At 38.6% G+C, this 16136-nt stretch overlaps 1 protein-coding gene across 9 annotated transcripts in view; it reads left to right on the top strand.

The window, feature by feature from the left end:
• GRIA4 (glutamate ionotropic receptor AMPA type subunit 4) overlaps positions 1–16136 on the top strand; it is a 222458-nt gene that overhangs the window by 122675 nt on the left and 83647 nt on the right. For all 9 annotated transcript variants that reach the window (XM_017729503.1, XM_008630109.2, XM_017729504.1 and 6 more), the window contains exon 4: positions 8674–8858. In XM_017729503.1, the coding sequence (XP_017584992.1) occupies positions 8674–8858 (185 nt within the window). The remainder of the gene's footprint in view (positions 1–8673; positions 8859–16136) is intronic.

Consider the following 16136-nt stretch of genomic DNA (forward strand, 5'->3'; position numbering starts at 1 on the left):
GGCATAAATGGGAAGGGTAATGGTATCTGAAAACTGTGAAAGCCCAACCAAAACTATCAGGCTGGCTTCAAAACCAGGGCTTTTCTTCAATCCCTCTCAAGTTCCCACTTATCTCTATCACTTGGCACTTTGATGAGACACCTTTACAGTGTTTTTCATATAAAGGCTGCAGACTCTGAAATGCAAAGGGGGGAAATCTTGCTGCTGAGTGGGTGTAGCATAAATGGGAGCTGACATAGCTTGAATCTTTGATCATGAATTCCCATTGTGGTGTAAGCCAAACCTCCTTCCATATGCTCCCTGAAAGCACATTTCTTAGACTGTGTTGTTCCACTTAAGACTTTTTTTTAAAAAAGAAGTCATGGTTGTAATATATTGACAGCATTTTCTTGTAGCTTTATGATCTCCTCAGGAAGGAAGGATTATTAAATATTGCAGATGAAGTTGCACAGGTACCAGTCTTGACAGGATTAAGGGAGAGAAGGACAGAAAGTCTGACCATACACCATTACAAGGTCTTGTTTTGAAGGTAGCTCTCAAACACCAAGAAAATATTCAAGGTCATAGTTGTCAGGGAGGAAAGAAACATGAATTCACAGGTAGTTTCCTTTATATCATCAAATATTCTGAAGTATATGAAACAAAAGTACAATAGAGGAGATGGCTGAACTGGATCCATCATTTCCTCAGCTTTGTTTCAGAACCATCTGTAGTAAAATTGTCCTGATCATAGATGGTATAGGTGGCTTAATTCAGAATCTACATCACAGTAGATCTCTGAAAGTACACAGAATTTGGAAAGCTAAGTAAACCCAAACATGGATTTCTCAAAAACAGATTATGTGAGATAAAGCAATTTTCATTCTATTACAAAATAATTGGTTTTCTAGACATTGGAAAAAAATTAGGTGTCTCATTCTAGTGCAAGTTTTTATGGTTTCCATGAATTTTTTCCAAATGAGTGTATTGGGTTTGCATGGCAGAGGTTTGGTTGTGGGTCTGCAGGGGTGGATGCTGTGAGCAGCTGCCGGAAGTTTGCCCCATGTCTGATAGAGCCAAAGCCAGATGCAACATGGATCTGCCACAGGCCAAAGCCAAGCCCATCAGCAATGGTGGTAGCACCTCTAGGATAATGCATTTAAGAAGGGGAGAAAGCTGTGCAACAGAGATAAAAGTGAGATTGTGAGAGAGAAACAGCTCTGGCGACACCGGTGTCAGTGCAGAAGAAGGGATAGGATGCTCTCTAGGCCCCAGAGGTAAGATTCCCCTGCAGCCCGTGGTGCAGACCATGGCAAGGCAGCTGTGGCCCTGCAGCCCATGGAGGTACACAGTGGAGCTGGTGATAGAATTGTAGATGTTTTGGGTTGGAAGGGACCTTAAATATCATCAAGTTCAAACACCCCTGCCACAGGCAGGGAACCTTCTGATGCCTTGAGGTGGCTACCTGAAAACAGAGGCTAAACGCTATTAAGAGAATAAAGTGGGTATTTATTTGAAGGGCCTTCAAAGGCACACCTTGGGAGTCAAAAGCCTCTGAGGGGCTCCACCCAACATGGACATTGAGTCACGGGTTTTTCACACTTTTATAAGTTTGGTCCATTTGCATATCAGGGTTAATTCTCCAATTATAATTTCAAGTAATGATGTAGTAACCCCAAGTTTGCTCCCCCTGTCCAGAGACTCAGTTTACATATTTCAGGGCCTGGGGCAAGAAGGTGTCCTTGAGTTCAGGCCCAGAGAGGGTTTGTAATGTCTAACCAAAATGTGAAAACAGTAGCTAACAGGCTATATGAAGTTTCAGAGTTACACACTAGGCAGTACAGGATCTGAAAAATATAAAAGCTAAAACCTAAGGCATCACTTCCAGTAGACCAGGTTGCTCAGAGCCCTGTTCACTGCGGCCTTGAATGTCTCTGAAGATGGGGCATCCACAGCTTCTCTGGGCAAGAATGACCTTCTACAACCATATGCATGGTTGAAGAAAGGAGAGGTGGAGGGAAGGTGGTTAAAGACTTTTTTTCCTCATTATTCTACTCTGATTTGATTGGCAATAAATTAAGTCAATTTCCTCAAGTTGAGACTGTTTTGCCCATGACAGTAATTGGTGATTGATCTCTCCCTTTCTTTGTCTTGACCCACATTTTCCCTCATCCCATCCAGTTGAGGAGTGAGAGTGACAAAGGGCCTGGTGGGCACCCAGCGTCCAGCAAAGGTCGACCCATGGCAATGAGCTAAAGAAATTTTGCCTTGATGAAATTTCTAGAAGATATATAAAATACTGATCACACTTGAACTCAGAAAGAAGTATATGAAATTCACTGTCAAATAAAGAGATATTAAGTATTGATCCATTCTTGTTGTAGTTTTTTTTTTTCCAGTATCCTTGTTAATGATTTGTAGGAAGAAATATAAAATACATTTGTTAAGCTTGCAGAGGATAAAAATTTAAGAGGACTGTGTGTACTCTGAAATACATTTTTTAAATACATCACATTTTCCCAATTGTACTTCAGGAAAAATTTGGATCAGTTGCAACATATCCAGAGGAAAGCAAGGAAGAATGTCAGAATCAAGAGTAAAACATTTTCCACAAGGAAAAATGGAGAGAATCATGCTTTAGAAACAGAAGTGCAGATAGAAAAGAAATGTAACAGCAGTCTTCAGTTACATAAAGGATTGCTTTAAGGAAGAAGGGAACAAACTGTTCTCCAGGCCTACTAGAGATAGGACAAAAAGGAGTGGCTCTAAATTATGCCAGGGGAGACTTAGATTAGACTTTAGAAAACATCTCCTAACGATAAGGATAATTAAGCAATGAATATATTACCTAGGATGTGACAGAATCCTCTTTAGAGATTTTTAAGGACAAAGAAAGGTATCTATCTAGAATGTTTTAAATATAATTTATATGTCTTAGGGGATGGAGGGATTGAGAGGAATAGATGGAACTATTTATTGAGTTTCCTGTCTTACTTTCCAATCTTTGTATCATTCCTGTGAATTAGACCCAAGAAGGACTCAGAACACACCTGCAGTTCTAGCTTCCACTCTGTCATCTGAATTGGCCAATCCGTATGTATATTTTGTTGAATGTTTTGACTCCAACTCAATCTGCAGAGAAAATCAGGGGTGCAAGGGATTATGTTTAAGTTTGGGAAGCTCTATGCTGACCAAAATTTGAAACAAAACTGTATGTTAATAAAAACATAATAAACACAGAAATGAAAAATGAAATATACATGAGTTTGAGTGCTTGTAGTTATTGGTGGAACGTATGGTCATGCATCCCTCATACTGTAAATTTCTTGTATGGTTTTAGTCACTGTATTTTCTGGATTCATCTCAACAAGATTTGGCCAGATAAAATAAATGGTAGATATTTTCACTAAGCCTCATGTCCAAACTCCTTCAGTATTCACTGAAGAAAAAGCACCTTTGAGATAGATATCTAAGACCAAAAAATGGGTTTTTTTATGGGACACGTCTCTCCTTTGAAAGCTTGGATGATTAACTTAGACAACTACTCTGTAAACAGCTAGAATTAAGCAACATGAATCCAGTTCTGAATATTAAATATATTGGCTTATCCTTACCAAATGGTTTATTGTTTATTCTTCACTTCTGCTGTGTGTTGGATTTATAAAAAACTTACCCTAATGTGAATTCCTACAGTTGGAAGTAGCTTTCGTAAAGTAGCTCTAGCAGTGTCTGGGGCTTTTGGGATCATAACAAATCTTGGGAATGGGATTTATTCCTATTTGAAAATTAACTGGCTCTGAAAGAGAAGCAAATGAATCTGCATTTCAGTAGTGTGCAGCATATGAGCCCATGTAAGCCCATCTTTGGAAAAGACCCATGTTCGTCAGAGATGTTTTCTGTGCCTGAGGTCATAACAAATATATTGCATATGCTGTTTCCAAGTTTATTAACCTGTTAACTCAGTGATTCAGTACTGTTAGTCTGCTACCCATAGTAAAATACAGTCTTAATATGTACATATTGCATCCCCTTCACCGTAGAAAATTAATAATAGGTTACTGCATAAAATTCCAAAATGAGAATTATTACTGGGGGTGATACTGTTTGGAGCAAGCAGCTACTTCACTGTCTGTCTCCTGTCAAGACCATCAGGAATGATTGCCTGTGCTTAGAGGGTTGGAGAAATGGTTTCCCAGAACTAAAAGGCTGCTGGAAGATGAAAGTTATTGAAATTTAATTATATCACTGTAATTGATCACTGACGTATTTTCTAATGAAAGCAAGCAAGTAAGCAAGGAAAAAAAAAAAAGGAGAAAAAAAAGGAAAAATATTCATTCCAGCAGAAAAAATAAGTCAAGATGGTGCTCCTCTATCTCTTCAGTTTATCCTGAATGTGCTGAAGAGATTTAGATACCAGATTTTACCTTTTATTTAAATTGAAATAAATGAAATTAAATCATTGCCTGCTGAAATGAAATTGGTTAGGGGAAAGCCTAGATGAAGACAAAAAAGCGTGAAAGGCAACTGAAATTGTAAAATCAAAAAGATTTCTCATGATTTCAGCTACTTGGCTGGAGGAAGGTTGTGTATAGGCTCCAATTACAGCAATGTTGCAGTGAGTAGGAGAAATCCTAGACTACAAAACTGCCCATTTTACACACTTTTGCCCCCAGAAGATACCTGACTCTGAAGAAGTATTAATGTCTCTACAGCACCAGGTGCACATATGCTATTATTTTTCTATGGCTGATGCATTTTTTGATGAAAAAATGTCAGTGTGTTGTGGAATGAGGAAAGAAGGCTTAAAAAATCTGAGATTTTGTTTGTAATGTATTTAACTGTAGTATCAACCCCAATACATAGATTTCTTGCAGTAGGGATCTCCAGCTTTGATTTTATAGGAAACGAATAGAATAATTTCTCATTTTCATGTTTGGGGAGGGCGAGTGGTTCGTGGGGTTTTTTCCCAACATTATGAGTGTGTGTTATCTTTTGGGGAAAAAAAATAGAAAATAGCAGTGTGGTAGATCATCACAATTCCACCTGTCCAGAGAACAGAAAAGCAAGGAGAGAAGAGATGAAGAAAACAAAATCTTTGCAGGCTTGCCCTGTCTCTGTTTTGGTTCCAGGATATTGAGGTGGAATTGGTATTACTAGTCCTTAAGCAGCTGTTAATAGTATCTACATTTAAGCAGTGACCTACAAAAATCAGTTGGTAGACTTCTCATAGCAGGTCATTTGGGGAAAATTCCCCAGAATACAGTCCCATAAAGAGGAAAAAGAAGTCCTTGCATATAATGTCCTTGCATTTGGGGAGGACTTCAGCTGTGCTTTCAGGAAGTTCTGTTGGTGTTCTATTTTGTTCATAGATTTGCAAATTAAAAAAAAAAGAAAGGCAGGATCCATGAAGGACCAGGAACTTCTTGATACAAATTTCCAGGCTTCAAAGTTATGCTTGGACACAATCATTTGTCTTTTTTAATAAATGAGTTATCTGCATTTCAAGGTTAAATTAGTTGATGAGGAAGGGTTACTATAAAAATTTGTGAGAGAACTTAGCTTACTTTTATATATTGGCATAGTCCTAAACATTTTCTTAAATAATGTTGTTTACAAAAACGTGGATTGTGCAGCTCAGCTGATATGAGCTAGCCTAGGGATTTTTTGGTTTGCTTTCATGCAACAAATAGTATTTTGCAATAAATGGGAGGGAATGTATTCCAGAAAATTAATCATTCATCTGTCTGTAGCATAACTGAGGATAAACAGCAGGTAAACAGAAAATAAATACCTTTTAGATGACAGCTATAATATTCATGTCTGCTGTCTTTACTTGGGCAAACATCTTTCTAAAGATTAGGAATTTTTCTTGAATAGAAATGCAACATTCAGTTTCTGAGAACTATCCCAGGTTGGTTTCAGAGGTTTTTGCCTTACAAAATGTTTGCAGAAACCAATTTTTTTCCCCTGTCAGCTGTAGCCAATTATTTTGGACAAATAAGCATTCTCCACAGCATGTCTAATTTTTATGCCAACTGAGCCTGTGAATGCCTTTATTCATTCTGTGTAAACTTCATCCTTGTCAGTCTGGTATATTAGAAATTGTTCCTGCACACTGAATAGATGACCATACCACTGATTACTTGCATAGGGACTCTGAACTCTTCTGATGGAGATTATTGCACCATATCCACTTACTGCTGTTTAGTTGTGTTGTGCCTATATGTGAAAACCCACATCTAAGTGCCAGCTACTGACAAGAAGCCACAGAAGCTTCAAATACCTAAATGAAGGCAGTTGCTAATGAAATGTGGCAAGTGAAACCTTGATCCAAGATAGAAGAAAAGGTTTTCTATGTGTTTGTCTGATATTTGTCATGCTTCATGCTGGGATAAATTACCAGTTTGATCAAAATACATCTTAGTTAAGTTGTCCAAGTGAAATAAGAAAGGAAAGAGGGGATGTCAATTGCTGCTTCAAACACCATTCATTCCGAATCAAAGAAAATGTTAATTAGTGTCACGAAGCTGAATTAAGTAAATGTTGACTGCCTTGGTAGCAAAGATCAAGTCAAATTTACAATGTAAGTGAAGCAGGAACCCCTGTAACATTGGAGTGGTTTTAATATACGTCTATATATGGAAATGAATAGGAAATGAAGCAAGAAATACAATGTTTGGGAAAGAATCCCATCATGATTTGCAGAGATAATTACAGACAAAAAGGAGATTGAATATAGCAACAGGAAAAGCAGAATAATTATGGAGCAATTAACAGGAAAGCTGATGGTTCTTTGAAAAAAAATAACAGTCATCGGGTTAAAAATATATGCTGAGTAGAGAAATGTTTTAATACTCAATATATTGAGTATTTGAATTCATTTCCTGCAATAAAATACTGTTTCATAAAATAAATGTCTCATTTATGCTCTAAAATATGTTCTGCATTTTACGTATTTATTATAATTGTTAGTATTTTTATCTAAAATATGTCATCTGAATTGGAGGGAAAAAACCTAATAAATGTTCATTTTGGAGTGCTGGTGCGTAATGTCATAATGATAAGAAAATACACATTTTAAGTTAATATTTCAAAGACTGAAAATGTTATAGGAGCCAGTAGAAAAATAACTACTCATAGGTTTGCAAGAAAGTCAGGTTCTCATGTGTCCTAAAAACTTCATATTCTCATAATACTATCGTCTACTTTTATTTGACCAGAGGCAAACTCAGATTTCGGTTGTGTTGTAGGTCTTCTACTAAATAGTTAGTTAGGAACCACACACTCAAAAGTGCTCTTTCTGAAATGTAACTTACAAAGATTCGTCTTGAGGTCTGTGGGAACAGCTCGTAGTTCTTCTACAGGGAGTCTGTCATGCAGTGGCATCTTTAAGTGCATTAAAATGACTCCTGGGGGTCATTGCACTCTGGCATAGGACCCTCTTGTTGAAGAGGGCAGGAGGCTACCCCTGGGCAGCCACATCACTAAGGAAAATTTTTAAGAGGTTAAATCTTTCATTTAAAGCTAGTGGGGAAAATTCTGCCAGATAATGAGTTAAAAGCCACAATACTTCCTGTTGTGGTTCTAAACAGAAGGACCTTCTCTGAATTGTGTCATTTGTATGAGCATGTTATTGAGAAACATATCTGTTCTGCTGTTCTTTTTGTCTTTTTTAAACATTAACTCTGGGTGTGAGGTGTACAATCTTCATTTCTTTAAACAAATTCCTGACTTACTGTGGATGAAAAGTAAAATAATACATGCTTTCTGCTTTAGGAGTTGGTTAGGCAAGTCAAGACGAGGCTTGCAAGCTGTCCTAAGTCATGTCATAAGCTCCCCTGCTGTCTCTGTACTGCACAACCCCAGTGAGAAATAAAACAAGAGCGGGAAGAAGGTGAGGGGCTGGTGTGCCAGGGCAGCCTGAGACTGCAGGCAGAGAGCCTGCCCTGCAGGTCCAGGGGGAGACCTCTGACAGGACACTGCCTTTCCCGTCTGTGAATGGCCTCAAAGACAACATGGGCGGCATCAAATAGTGGTACGGATAAAGAGCAATAATCCTGCCAGTAGTAACAGTTAATGCTTCTCTGGTGCCCTTCATTCATTGACCTCTAATCTCTTTACATACATTGATTCAAGCTATATGGAAGCTCTGTAATAGTTTAATATAATTTCTATTCATACTGGCATATAAATGTGTTGTATAATTAAATGAAACAAAGACTTCTTCCTAGGAAGCATTAAAAGCTGCTTTTAATGCTAGGAAGCATTAAAAGCGTTGTTATTAAACCAACCCAAACTGAAGCATTTGAATGCTTTTGTGGTATGCAAATGCTTCCTCTGAATGAGCGGGCTCAGATTTTTCCTTTGCTGTGGTGAAATGCCCAGATATGGAAACTTTACAAAACTAATCTGAGAAGCTGAATCTGGTGCTTGAGTGGAAGAGTTTGTTTGTATGAATCATATGGCGATTCTCCATAATGCTCACTCCCAGCATTCTGATCACAGCCATTGCAGGTTTTGTTAATTGCGTGCTGTGTGCTGATCGTGACAAGCAGCATAGGTAGGGATACAAATATTGTCTTACTCCCTTCCCCGCACGAAAAAATGTTAAGAGACCTAACATTGATTGAGGACAATTCCTATTCGAAAAACGCAATGATTGTGTTACTAGTGTATTGTATCCTTCTCTTTTAGGTTATTCAATACTTCAAGCAATTATGGAAAAAGCAGGACAAAATAGTTGGCAAGTCAGTGCCATCTGTGTGGAGAATTTTAACGATGCCAGCTACAGGCGGCTTTTAGAAGATCTGGACCGAAGGCAAGAAAAGAAATTTGTAATAGACTGTGAAATAGAGAGGCTTCAGAATCTCTTAGAACAGGTAACACCTGCTTTTAACATTACTGTAAACATATTGCTGAAACTCCATGAGATTGCATTTTGTTTATTTTCTCAATGGAAATTAAACTGATTTTTTTTTATTATTTTTTTTTTTACTTCATGGGCCTATATTTGTTTGTCCACTTGCCTGTTCCATTTTCTTTTCATATACAATGCTTCTCTTAGCAGCTGGCATGTCAGGGCAGAGAGCCCCTCTTTTTCTCCTCAGGAGCTTGGTGGTGAAAGGCGCCAGCAGTCAGGGCAGCTGCACGTTTGGTCCCACTTTCCAGCACCTCCATGCCTGATACCTCCTGCATCAGGGTCAGAGGGCTGGTGGAACAATATGGTGTTGCAGAATTGCCAGTGTGCTCTTAGTCTGTACCTTCGTGGGGGTAATGCTCTGTTTTGTTTGAGAGAAAAAAAAATCATGTTTAAGTCCTTTATTCTTTCTATTTGCCAAGTGCCATAGGTCATGTATTTCTAACCATAAAAAAGCCTCAAAATAATTGTTACAAATATATAAACTCATAGTTTTAGCACTTTAGCAGGGTGTTTAGGAACATGAAGAGCAATAGAATAAAAGTGCTATTGGACTGGGAAAAGAGGTCAGGTTCTTCCATCTGTTATTCATGGAAACATGCTACTGGGGAAGGAAAATACTGGGTGAGACAGACTGGCTTGAACTGGGTAGTATCGCTACCAGCGTGCAAAGTGAATATCAAACCCTGCTGCTCTGATGTGGCCAATCTACCTCTATATAGTGTTTATGTGTAAGCCTTTCCTGAAATGATGGAAAAAATTAAATGATGCTTTGAAAGAAAAATTTTGTCAAATAGCAGGAAAATAACTTACGGTTAACTATCTGCTTCTCTTAGGATCCCGCATATTACATTGCTGTGGTGCAAGTTCACTGTTCAGTGCCTCCTGCTGCTGCAGGAATTGCAGGGAATGAATGCCATCTGCTGGTGCTAGACCCTCTGCCGCCATTCAGCTTCTCTTGGTTAATGCATTAGAGAACTTTGAAGATTTTGTTGCAAAACCATTCATGATACATCTGTCTCTGAAGTCACTGAAAAATGAAATGTCATTTTTGATACAGAAATTCATAAAACAGTACTCATAAATGCATAAAATAGTACTCAATGTCATATATACATCAATTCTGCTTTCACTGGCAGAAGGTAAAGAGGGAAACTGAGAATGAATAGTGTGGCTGATATGACAAGGACTTTGACTATTGCCAAGAAAAGAACAGACAATGCTGTGTTTCTACAGATAGCTCATTTGGCCATTGTATTCTTCTTTATTCTGAACGCCGTTATGTTTTAACGGATACTTTCTATGGCTTCTAATGAAATCGTCCCCCAGTTCAACCTACATTATAGTAAAGCAGAACACCTATGTGGGGGTCTTCTAAATTACATTCAGGAAAACAATTTCTCCCTCAGCTCAGTGTGTGCACATGACGGTACCTGATTTCTTTTACATGGTGTGAAAATGTGCCATAGAAAAAGTACGTTCTGTTACCACAAGTCTTGAAGTACACCCACCACCCTGCGTAGGTGATCCTACTGACTATCCACTCAGTTTCAAAGGAAGATGAGGTCACTGAGTACGTTTGGATCTCACTGATCTCACGTGTACATTTTACTTGCATCCAGGAGCTGCTACTTATTTTCCTTCTAGATCAGCTCTTGCATATTGAGTTCGTACAGGTCTGGATTTTGCATAGGTAGTTAGTGCAGGCATGCTAAGAAATAAAAATGGAGTGTGTGGGCACAACAGACTGAATGACATGGTGAGTTTGTCTCACACCTCTACAGGACAAGCCTGAAAGCTAATTGAGCTGTTTTTTCATTAACTGCACAGGGAGAGTTGAGGGTAGGAGTTAACACCTAACATGCAGCATACTTGTATCACTTTTAGGAAGTGATTTATCTGGCTACTGTCTAATTTTGGGTGGGATAAATTTTACCTAGGAGATGAGATTTTTTGTACTTGTGCTTATGCTTATTTGCTCTTAAGTGTAAAATCTTTGCCCTAAATCTGTGCTAGTGAAGTGAAAGAAACTGGCTTGTGGGCTTACAGATTTTTTTTCTTCTCTCAGTAGTCACTGTCTATGTATATAACATATATATACTTACATTTGCATGACCTAATTAAATTGGAATTCATATATCATGTGAATTCCCTTCTTCCTCAATATGCCTGGAGATTCTCTCCATCTTTCTAAGGAACAGTCACTGTAAAAGTAGGAACGGCATTAGAGCCAGGCTAGAGAAAGTGTGCAGAAGAGCTCCAGCTTTACTCTCCATTCTGGAGGTCCTCATCTTCCTAGACAGGCTGACCTACAAATGGGCCTGAGGTGCTGGTTTGGGGTTCCAATATGACCTTCAAAGACCAAATGCTGCTTTAAGGATGGGCAGTCAGAAGCAGTCTCAGACACAGAAACATTAAGCTTTCAAAAAATAGGAAGGAAGAAATTAGCAAAAATAAATTAGCCCAATGTAGAAAATGAAAAATAATAACCATTTTCAAATATCAGCCATTGACTTTTTCCCTTTGCTTGAGGGCTTTAATAACCTGTAGCAGACAGGTAAGGTGGCTTCACAGATGGACTAAAAGTTGGCTTGTTCTTCCCTGCATACACAGAGGAATTGATTAAGCTTCAGTGAGTCTAATTAACTCAACTTCTTTCCTGCCTAGTTCTCCTGTAATTGAGAGCCTAAGTTGTGACTATACTGTAATGCTTTGCAATGTACAAGTAAATGTTCTGCAGAACATTTAGGAAAAGTAATTAAATCTCAGTAATGAGACCATAACTCAAAGTGCTTTGCCCTTAAATCTACGCTAATGAAGAGAGGGAAGCTGGCTTGTGGGCTTGTGGGTTTCTTCTCAGTTGACCGCTCATGTACATACACGTTCACACTTCTCATGACTGCATACCTCAAGCGGTGAAGTCTGGGCACATTTTCACTGGCTGTGTTGTAGAAGTGAGCTAGTGTGCTCCTCCCCTGCCCATACCTGCTGCCCACTTATCTGACCTGGTATTTTCTGCTTGCTGCCCTCTTCACCTGCCAGCAGAGAAAAACAGCACCTTGCTATTTCCTCACTTCTTGTACAACTTTATTGTCACCATCTCTTGTTTCCTTTTGTCTCCTGTATTTCTTAGTTTATTAGTTTTTCTCATTTATTTTCGCCTCTCCATGTACCTTGGTGTGTGTGTAGAAGCTACCCCCATACTCTGTATCTGAGACTTGTCTTCACAGGAGTCTTCTCTCCTGGAACCCAGTGAGGTATCTGAATTCCAGACTCCCCCCGTGCACAACCCAGGATGTGCATTTTTTATCATGAGGTCTTCCTTTTAGGTTTCATGTAGCTGCGACATTTTGGGCAGGGCCAAGTCTGTATTTCTTTTTATAGTGAAATACAGAGAAATGTAGTTTCATTTTCAGATTTCCTTTCTAGAAAGGGACAGTAGGGCTGGCATTACATTAAATTCAGAAGATGGATTCAGCCTGCACTCAAGGGTTTATATCTGGTTTGCTTGGATTGCTCCCTCTTGTCTTCATCTCAGCAAAGGTTTCAGACTTTCCCTCTCTAGGATATGCCAAGACTGTGATGGTTTTCTTATTAAAGCTGTGCTGCTCTTCTTTGGTCATGTTCACCCACGCAAGACTGAATTGGAGGTATTTGGGGATTATTGGAAACATTTTGCTTGGGTTTGGTGTTAGTGCCAGTTGGCATGGCTCAAAGCCCTGTTTAAACAAAAGAATGAAGCAAGGCATTCATTTCTGCACACATCAAAGAGTTGTTGCGTCTATGATCAGTAAGAGAGACAGTGTCTTCAGCCTGAGTCCGCAGATCTCCACCTACGCTTACTAACCTGCTGTAACTTAAACCTACCAAGATAATTTTAGCTCCTTTTCATCCTTTATTCTCAGGGTGGTGAAAGAACACCTTACCTTCTTAACAGCTTACAACAGCCATAACCAGGAAAACCTTTTTGTTACTGGAAGTGAAACTCATCCTTTACACTCCTCTGGCAGACCTTACCATCCTGCAATCCCAGGCTCTGAAAGACACCACGCAAACACCAAGACTATTGCCAGAAGTGTTTTGTTTACTTGCCCACTTTAAGTGATGCACATGATTTGCCTTTGGGAGGGGGAAGCAGACCTGCACCCATTTTAATTGACCAGTGTAGTCGTGGTGTGTGGCAGGGGGAGGTGTGGCTCTTGGCATGGACTGCTCCCTCCCCATGCCCCTCGTACTTGAGGCAGACCCACAGTCTGTAACACAAGGGGGTTCAATGCTTGACATAACCACTGCTGCTCCCCTGCAGAAATAACCCAAAACCAGTGTGTTTCGCTGCTAAGCAGGAGCCGCAAAAGCAGTAAAAATAAGACGGAAAGTGTCTCTGTCAATGGAACTCAATAATCTTTAATGTTCCTTCCAATTAAAACAATTCTAGGATTCCATGATCTTATGAAGATCTATTCCATGTCAGTTTTCCACACAGCTTCCAGAAAGTGTGTTTCCATCTTGGAGAAAGCACATCTGTGCTTAATGGTTATAGAAAACTTTTTATGCTTAACAGAATGCGTTCTAGAACCTTGTAAGTGATCTAAATCTGATTCAGGTCTCCCCAGTTTATTTACGTGGCCCTTTGTTTCACCTGTTCATACACAGCCATAAAAAAAATGTGCAACAAGTTTTTAATTCAAAACATAAACCCTTTATTTATGTTGCATAAGTGACTAGAGACAGAGGCAAAGCCCCATTTTCCTACAGGCATGAAATTAGGGATTGTTTTTACCATTATCTTTACAGATTACTAGGACAAGACAGAGAAAGGGAGCTAAAACAAAGACACAGAAAAATAAAATTATATCTGCACAGTTTAATGTAACAGCTATAGCTTATATAGCAGAATGCATTTCTAGTGATTCTTTTTCTGTCAAGGACCGTTATGTCCTTGTTTACCGACATCCCTTTTTTCACGTCACTTTCAGCAGGTGGTCTTTTAAAAGCACAAAAATATTCTGTTAGAATGAAAGGATAAAAGTCAGTGAAAGGGATGGAAAATTCTCTGCTTCTGTGTCTCTTCTTTACAAGCTGTGTTCCTAAAGTGCTGCCATGAATTTAATACAAAGAACTTTCTGCTTAAGATGAAACGAATGCTTGAAGCCCATTGTAACATCATTTCAATTTCGTTCCAACTAATCCACTAACACTGGCAGCAAGCTGTACAGCATCTGAGCAGTCCAGGCCAAAGAAGTCATTTGCCACATACGGCACAGCAAGAAACACACAACTGTTCATTGAGAGTTTTGCTTCTTTTCTTACCCCTTCTTTTCATTTTATTTTTCTTCCTGCCTTTTAAAAATAGTGTATCTGTTCGCATTTTTTCTCATTCAGTGAAAATCAGAAGTCAAGTCAGCCTAGGGCTGAAGGGTATACCTACTAAAATTAGAAAATTATTACTTTAAACTTATATGTATTTACTGAGTTTCTATCTGAAATGCAGAATCCATGTTTCAAAATAAATATGCCAACAAATTATTTATTACTGAGAAAGCTCAAACAGAGCTAATCCTATTTAAGCTGAAGTTATGAAACCCCAAGACAGGCTTCCCAATCTAACAAAATGGGGTTTTTTAAATTTTTTCCCCTACAGAATTTTATTCACATTAGTATTTATTTATTGCTTGATTTGTATAAGTACAATCTGAAACAATCGAGAAACTACATATAGCAGATGGAAACAGTGTTCAGAAGTACTAAAACAAGTGATAACCCTTTGGTTTTTCGTGGGCTCTGTTTTTCTCCTAGACCACCACTTCCACAAACACCATAAAAGTTTTCTTCCCAGAAGTGTACTGAGCAAGAAGGCAATGGCAATTACTATGGCCAATTAAGAAATGTGTGGAAGGTGTCAGTACCCATGTGCTGACTAGGAGCTGTCAGACAGGAGGTGTAGTGTCCTGGTGCTTCCTGTCCTTTCGGTGGCTAAAACAGATGGGTCTCTGTTCTCCACCCAGTAGCCCATATTAATAAGAACTGTACAGACTTAATGCCTTAGATGTCTTAGACAATGTCTTAAAGATATTGTCTTCCTTTCAAATATAGCCGAAATTGCCTAATGTGTTAAAAAATATTTTACTGGAAAATTGATAAACAGACCCAGAGACAGCTCAGTAGCAGAAAAGTTATTTCCTTAGGAAAGATGACTGAAAATGTATAGCAAAACACACACATTTAAAGAAATGTCCTGGCACTCTCTCCTAAGTTGTACTTACATTTAATTACTTGGGATACTTTACCTTCAGTAAATATATGTCACAGATTTCTTTCATTATTTCTTTGCTATTTTGCAAGCAGTGATGAAGTGTAATAAAACAGAGATATCGTGGTCAGATTTGAAGACTATCACAGAAAATAATTTTGAAGATTTTGGTGAAAACACCTTCTTTGTTCAGCCACTGTATTTGTTCTTTTTACTTCTTCAGAGACTAATAACCCTTGCTACTGGAGAAGCAGACCATCATTTTCTCAGCCATAGCTGATCTCACAGTCATTTCTTACAGTTTGTTCAGTGCTCAGAAATGTGTTCGGGTATACAATGCAGTCAATGCTCCAAACAGATTTGATAATTACAATGAAAATTGTAAGCTAAGAGTCATTTAGATCATGAGGGGTAGGGTTATTAACTATAAATATTTCAGCCCTTTTCTTCTGGTCTCTGAATATTTTTTTCTTTTTGCTGTTAATCTGTACCAAAAAGACATGTAAAATGATGTAAGGAAGCTTTCAAAAGCATGAAGTGCTGAAATTGAAAGTTAACAGTTTTGTTCCCCTGTCCCTTTTTTTGGTAGAATTCTCATTGTCAGCTCATATTAAGCACTGCAGAGCAAGTAAGGCACCAAAAAAAGAAAAAGACTGTACTCCTGGAGCTCTGAGATTTGCTTTCAGACACATTTTGGAGATGGTTTTGAAATTCAGACTGTGAAGTACTGACATGAATAGTTCTATTCCACAAATTTAGTAAGAGAATAATTGGGATTGGAAGTCACCTCTGAAGATCACTCCTGCTGGTCAAGGGGGCAGCCTTAGATCAGGTTATTCATTCAGACAAATTTTGAATGCTCCAAGGATGGAGATCCCACAACAGTTTTATTTCCTGTTTCACTACTTGACTACCTCATAGAAAAAAATAAATTCCTCATATCTATCTGGAATTTTGTGTGTTGCAACCTCTGTCTTTTGTCCTATTGTT

Source organism: Corvus brachyrhynchos, unplaced genomic scaffold, assembly GCF_000691975.1.
Source record: "Corvus brachyrhynchos isolate BGI_N302 unplaced genomic scaffold, ASM69197v1 scaffold253, whole genome shotgun sequence".
In the NCBI taxonomy this organism is placed as follows: domain Eukaryota; kingdom Metazoa; phylum Chordata; class Aves; order Passeriformes; family Corvidae; genus Corvus; species Corvus brachyrhynchos.